The sequence below is a fragment of the Girardinichthys multiradiatus genome, chromosome 1 (assembly GCF_021462225.1).
Source record: "Girardinichthys multiradiatus isolate DD_20200921_A chromosome 1, DD_fGirMul_XY1, whole genome shotgun sequence".
Lineage (NCBI taxonomy): Eukaryota > Metazoa > Chordata > Actinopteri > Cyprinodontiformes > Goodeidae > Girardinichthys > Girardinichthys multiradiatus.
This window is the reverse complement of record NC_061794.1, coordinates 43,672,114-43,679,057: the sequence shown is the minus strand read 5'-3', so window position 1 is coordinate 43,679,057 and position 6,944 is coordinate 43,672,114. Positions and strand designations below refer to the sequence as shown.

Below are 6,944 nucleotides of genomic sequence, written 5' to 3'. Positions count from 1 at the left end.
CCTCAAGTGGAGGAGTTTAAGTATCTCGGGGTCTTGTTCACGAGTGAGGGAAGAATGGAGCGGGAGATCGACAGACGGATCGGTGCGGCTGCCACAGTAATGGGGGCGCTGTGCCGGTCCGTTGTGGTGAAGAGAGAGCTGAGCCGAAAAGCAAAGCTCTCAATTTACTGGTCGGTCTACGTTCCTACCCTCACCTATGGCCATGAACTTTGGGTCATGACCGAAAGAACGAGATCACGGATACAAGCGGCTGAAATGAGCTTCCTCCGTAGGGTGGCCGGGCACTCCCTTAGAGATAGGGTGAGGAGTTCGGCCATCCGGGAGGGGCTCAGAGTAGAGCTGCTGCTCCTCCACATCGAGAGGAGCCAGTTGAGGTGGCTCGGGCATCTGTACCGGATGCCTCCTGGACGCCTTCCTCGGGAGGTGTTCCAGGCACGTCCCACCGGGAGGAGGCCCAGGGGACGGCCCAGGACACGCTGGAGGGACTATGTCTCTCGGCTGGCCTGGGAACGCCTTGGGCTCCCCCCGGAGGAGCTGGAGGAGGTGTCTGGAGAGAGGGACGTCTGGGCATCTCTGCTGAGTCTGCTGCCCCCGCGACCCGGTCCTGGATAAGCGGAAGACGACGAACGAACGAACGAATTTATAGGTAATTTAAAGTAAAAATAATATAGGACATATTGTACCAGTTCTCTGTCTCGGCTGGTTTTAGACTGAATGTAAGTTATTATGAATCAAACAAAAAACGTTTGCAATAATTTTACTTTTTATTTTTGTTAGAAGCTGAATGAAGGACAAGGAGAAACAGAGTTTAGGCCTGATGAAAAAACATTTTGCTGAAACAAATAATGACACATTTTGAGGTATTTAGAAAATAACTTAATCTGAATTTTTGCTGACAGAAATTTTTCTGAAACTCAGATGTTTACTTTGTGCTTCTTCTGTTATCTACATAAATGACCTTTTTTAAACGTTACATTTTCATCAAAGTGTTTCACTCCTGAGGCTCCATTGTCTTTATTCTTATATTTCAAAAAAGGAAAGTGGTATAAAGTTGATTTTCTTAAATCATAGTCAAATTGTAAAATCCTAAAATATGTTTATTTTATGATGCCAAGAGCTTTTGAAACATTTTATTAAAATTGTTCCTTCTTTTATGAACTTGTTCTCTTTTATCTCCATCTTTTCAGCCCTTCATTCCACTTCTGAAGAAATTTGGCCTGCTAAAAATAATAAAAGAAACATTTTTCAACACAGTCTTTTGTTCTGCACTGAACATGTGAGACATTAGTGCAGTTCTTACTATTAAACACTTTGAGAGGAAAGGATGTTAAGTTGTGGTGTTTAAAATATAGCATAGAGCCTCATCCTGGACCTTATCAGTGCTAATATTACAGTTATTAATAACTGTATACATATGGTATGTATGTCTCATCTTCAGTAAAACTGTATCCTTGTTTAATGGGTTTATTTTATATAATATTGCAAGTGTAATTCAGAAAAATAAAATAGTTAACTAATCAATGGTCCACCTGTGATTAATTGCTATGATTTATTTCTTAATTATGCTGCATCTTTAAAGCCAGAGCTGCATGTTTAGAATCAGCACAGAAGATATGAAAGAGAAGAGGGAGGCTTACTGTTGTTCTTTCTACTACGTCTTACTGGAACCAGGAGATATTTTCCTGGTTTATTGAGCAACACCTGGTTCTGTCTACATGTAGAACTGGACTATAAGACCGGCTGCTGCAATGAGATCAATGTGTTGATCTGAAGGACTTTTTAATGTGTTCAGCTACGTTAGGATTAAATGCTTTTATTTTGAATGAAGTAAAGGACCAGATATTTTCACATTATGATGCAAATCCAGCTAGAAGCTCACAGAGAAGGTTGCTGCTGTTTTCTATCACAGATCATTTAACTTCACCTGTAGCTCAGGTGAAAGTCCCTCATCATGACCCTGAAGATGCTCATTAGAGAGAACCTCCACCTCATGTCTTGCTGGGTGAATCAGTGATTATCTGTAACTTACAATTAGCCCATTCTGAGTCAGCATTCAGGTGTTACCGCTATCTTCTCCTGGGTTATACCGCTCTGCTTCCACCTGTTCCTGAACACACCAGGCTCCCTCTCTCTGGTTGGCTTCACGGTGGCTCTGAAATGATCCCTGTTTGAGGCGCTCAGTGTAACCTTTCAGGAAATGAAGGAGGTAGGTCGACCTGGAGTAAACTGCTGTTCTGGACTTTTCCAGAATGGAGTCCGTCTCTGGTTGTGCGCGTAGTTGGCATTCTAGGTGCTGCGAGTGCGCAAATAATTATTTTTTGTCTTCTCCTTTATTTCATGTCAGGTTAGGTGGAGCGGGAGGTGATTATATGGAACACAATTGAAAAGATCTGATTGTTTTTAAATAAAAATGTGAAGTCCAATACCATTTTGTGGCTGCATCATTTTAATACTTAATTTCTTCTATCAAGAAGTCCGAGGCTATTCAGAAAACATCCAGGTCTAACGACCCCCCTGGTTTCATCTAATGAAGCAGTTTCAATTCAAAGGTTTCTACACAAACTCTAACTCTACAGTAAAAACAAGAGGAGAGCGAGCTCTGGTGTCCAGAGGAGGACCTCCATCATTCAGAGAACTTCCTGGTTTATCAGTAAAAGGAAGAAGAGAAACAGTTAGAACCCATCAGCAGCTCAGGATGAAGGTCTGTCACACTTTGATCTGCTTCTTCTTCTTCCTCAGTGAGTACATTCTTTTATTTCTAGTATTATTTCTGCTCTCGGTCCTTCATCCTTGCTGTTCCTTCAGTCTCTCAGGGAGTTTTTCTACACTGTTAAAAAGTTTGAAGCTGACTCTGTTTCAGTAATGTTATCTGTTACATCCTGTCGGTTTCTGTTTAAAAATTAATACCTTTATTCTAAGATTAATTCAACTATTCGAAGCTTTATAAACCATTCATGTGTGTAAACTAGTTGAGAAAACCAACACTATGCTTATTCTAGTTTGAATTTTAGTTCCCTTTTTCACTCAAGATAAAATTTATCACACATTTTCTGGTCTCTTTCTCAGAAATCATCTCTTTTGTGTTTCACATTAAACTGGATGAGTTTTTCCTTTTTGTTGCACAGATGCACAGTTTTCTGTTGAAATGCAGATTAAGATGAACAACATTCACAGTTACCTCTTATAGAGCTCAGTGTCTGTTGCTTTGGAGAACTTGCAGTTTTCTACAACTCTTAGATTAGTCAAAGAACCAGAGGAAACTGCTCTTTGCTTCCTGATTTAAAGCAGCTGAAGAGGAACATCAGCAGAAACCACAGAGTGTTCCAACATCTAACGCTTCATCACAGAAACAACGATACAATCTGCAGATCAGAGCTACTTTCTACAAAGATGAAAAATAAATCAATTAAATCATAGAAACGTTTTAGATTTTTTCCAAGCTTTGACTTGCTGCAGTTGGAGATTTAACCAGGTGGAACAAAGAAACCAGAAGGTTGTTCAGCTAAATAGTTGTTTCTAGAATTGATTTACTAGATCATTTGCACATTTATTCTCACACCTTCAGTTAAATTTATAAAAATGTTTTCTCTTCATGCTGCTGAATCTTACAGTAATTACTGACTGTTGATCTTCTCAGCATCACTGCAGGATGGAGACACTGGAGAACCTCGTACAGCAAAGGAAGGAACCAACATCACAGTTTCATGTCCATTTAGGTACTCTGGAAGCAGGAGGTTCTTCTGTAAGGAAACCTGTGAAGGAAACAATATTCTGATTGAAACAACAGAGGACAGAGATCAGCGAGGAAGATACAGCATTCAGTATGAAAGAAAATCCATTTTTTCATCTGATATTATGAATGTGAGCATCACAGGGCTGAAACAGTCAGACTCAGGACGGTACCGGTGTCAATTGTATAATACATGGACTGCAACTCAATATGAGGATTTTGATCTTGATGTAACAGGAGGTGAGTTTTCTCCTAAAAATGTTCCTTCGTGTCTCTGAAAGAAAACTCTGCTCTCTGACAGCTTGTTCTGATCCAATAAGCTCAGACAGAAAACTGGGTTTAAATAGTAGTTCTGATGTTTTTAACTGATTTAATCATCCAACATGTTCAAACTGTGACAAACATCTTCATCAGTATCATGAATATGAAAAATCATTGTCAGCTTTAACTCAGGTGTTCTGATTCTGTTTAATTGCCCACAGCTTCAAGCACTTCAGAACCAAAGTGGACTCTGCAAACTTTTACATCAACAACATTAACACAAAGGTTGAGTTCCTCTTCTTCCTCCCTGTCTGAAAGCACCCAACAGACCAGAACATCAACTGGACCCAAAAGTAAAGTATCTGTTCATGTGTTTATGATGGTTTATGGAAGTAAAATAGTCTCATTAGAATCAGACATTTTTTAGACATTGAATTTATAACACTGAATGTTTATCCTGTGCAATTATGTATTTGAATTTCTTTTTGTACTTAAAATTTTCCAGCAAAAAAATTCACCTGTAAAAATTCAACTGCAAATGTGTTGACCTTCTGGTGACTCAAGCCAAAGTAATCAGCACTCAATCGAGTCGAGCGTCTTTTAGCCAATCAGATTACGTTTATTTGATCACGTGACACACCATTGCCTTGAGCAGAGGCGAGTCTCTTAACAGTTTGCTGGATAGTGGCTTTAATGAAGATCAGTGAAGAGATTCAAATGGGTATTAATTACCTGGCGTTTCGTAATAATATATTTTTGGCAGAAAAATCTCATCACTGATGTCTCATCGTTGGATGTTTTACATCAGACCCGATTTCAATGTGACTGATCCAGTTTTAATCAGTTAAAAATGTTAACATGATTAAGTTCTGATCAGGAGGGAAAGTTAACACAACATTTACCTTCCTTCATCTTAGAGCCAGAGGGATGAGCAGAGATGACCACATTTAAATGATGAGATTCAAACAGTAACAATGATGAAGATCATCAGCTGTAGAATAAGATCAGCCTGATCTGCCACATCTACCACTTTGTCATAATAAAACCAAGATGATCTCTTGTTAACAACACTGCAGGTCTGCAGCTTTATGTTGGTCTGACTCTGGTCGTCAAGATCATCTTGTTATCAACACCTCTGGTGATTTTCTGCTGGAAGAGGAGGGTCACGAAAACCAAAGGTGAGGATACACAAAACACAAAAACAGCTGTGTTGTCCTCCCTTTGAAAACTACATTTATACCAAAGCTCTTCTGAGCCATGAAGGCTTCTTCCTTGCTTTCTTCTTCTTCAGAGTGTTGGTCAGCCTTCTGTGCATGTCAGAGGTCTGCAGGGTCAGAGAATCAACTATGAGGAAGAAAGTGTCTGTCTAAAGCTTAGTTTAGAAATAATGAAACAATGAGTCTCTGTTTGCATTAAACATATCTGAGCAACCAGCAGAGCAGTGATGGCTGAGGGATCCCTAAGGAGGCAGGAGTTAAAACAGAGCATCTGACTGAAGATGATGAGAGATTCTGCAACAAATGTACAGAAACAGGAAAATATTTATGAACATTATAGTATGTTAATGTTTCAGCTGCCTCATTTCTGGAGATTATTTCTGTTTGTTTGGTCAGAGTAAAATCTACCAACATGATCTGTGCATCAATCAGCAGTTGATGGTTCTGCACAGATCAGCTTGATACTGAACAAGTTTTCTAAGACTTTACTTCTAGTTCCTGGAAAGTCTCCTAATCTCTGTAAACCAGAAGTCTCAGTTCTCATCTGAATGTTTTTCAGATCCTGCTGTAGAATCAGAATAATTTGTCGTCTCTCATGGTGAGTCTGAATCTCTCTAAAACACCTGAGTTTCATTAGTGTTTTTATAACTGTCTCAGAGAGTCAATTTCTCCTCCTGTTCTTCCTGCAGACCAACCCAGAGAGGGAGGAAATCAGAGAGGAGGAAAAACAGAACCGTTCATCTGCTGAGGAAACATCTTCAGTTTAGACGTGAACTAAACTCTGTGAAACAATCAGAGCTAAAAGTACAGATGAGGAAAATGTTGTCTGATGTTTTCACAACAAACAATATAAAATAACACAAAATCACACAGGACAGTTGTCCTTTGCTAAAAATGTTACAAAAGATGATTTGAAGACTTTCTAGTTGCTCTGCTGTAACAGGTTTTATTAAACACTTGTTTTCAATCAGTAGTTTCAAGTAAAACAACAAATATATATGTTGTTTTATTTCATATATATTTCATATTGAACATTTTTATTGTTAGCCTCTTTAGTTTTATTTATGTATATACTTTATATTGATAGTTTAGTTTACATTTCTGTGCTGTCTATGTTTTATTTAATCTGATTTTTTTGTCATTATTTGGGTGGAGGCCTCAGAGAAGCTCTGAGTTTCTGCCTCTGTGTCGTTTGTTTACTAAATGAGTTAAATGAACAAATGAAACTAAAACTCTGGCAGGACTTTAATGTTCAGTTCATTACCAGAAACATTTAGGTAACAATATATGGTTCCTAAAACAAAGGTTATTTTCAACATGTTTTGCAATGGAGCAAATGTTCAGTAAGAATATGTTTCAGATTGTGGTTAAATAAGCTGTCATGTCTTCATGGTCTTTACTTCCTTTATATCACTTTATATTTGTCAGTTTTAAACCCTAGGGGTCTGGGGTATATATTGCTGTTTTTGATAAATGACATTTTTTACATTTCCTATTAAAAGGTGTTTATATTTCCCTGGTTGGTATCATTTATTTCAGCACAACTTCACATGTGTGAATTTAGTTATTTTTTATTTAGACAAACTCTAGTGACACATTAGACATTAAATCAAACAAAAACATAAAATTAAAGTAAGAAAAACTGATTTGTTTTAACCGTGAAACCCACTAGCGTGTGAAACAGTTCATTTTATGACTAAGAATACAAACGTCGATTGTACATTTCTGAAACCTAG

General features: G+C 38.3%; 1 protein-coding gene across 1 annotated transcript; it reads left to right on the top strand.

The window, feature by feature from the left end:
* Positions 1–2,587: 2,587 nt before the first annotated feature.
* On the top strand, positions 2,588–6,723 carry LOC124868830. The gene is made up of 6 exons (XM_047366445.1): positions 2,588–2,738; positions 3,638–3,970; positions 4,213–4,344; positions 5,068–5,169; positions 5,768–5,806; positions 5,898–6,723. The coding sequence occupies exons 1-5, from the start codon at positions 2,696–2,698 to the stop codon at positions 5,788–5,790; spliced, it is 633 nt and encodes a 210-aa protein (XP_047222401.1). The 5' UTR covers positions 2,588–2,695; the 3' UTR covers positions 5,791–5,806; positions 5,898–6,723.
* The last annotated feature ends 221 nt before the right edge of the window (positions 6,724–6,944 follow it).

Bases quoted from the DNA above. Each gene is read 5' to 3' on its own strand.
- LOC124868830 (XM_047366445.1), top strand. From the start codon at position 2,696: ATGAAGGTCTGTCACACTTTGATCTGCTTCTTCTTCTTCCTCA. The intron at 2,739-3,637 runs GTGAGTACATTC...TGATCTTCTCAG, and splicing joins CTGCTTCTTCTTCTTCCTCA to CATCACTGCAGGATGGAGAC. The intron at 3,971-4,212 runs GTGAGTTTTCTC...AATTGCCCACAG, and splicing joins TGATCTTGATGTAACAGGAG to CTTCAAGCACTTCAGAACCA.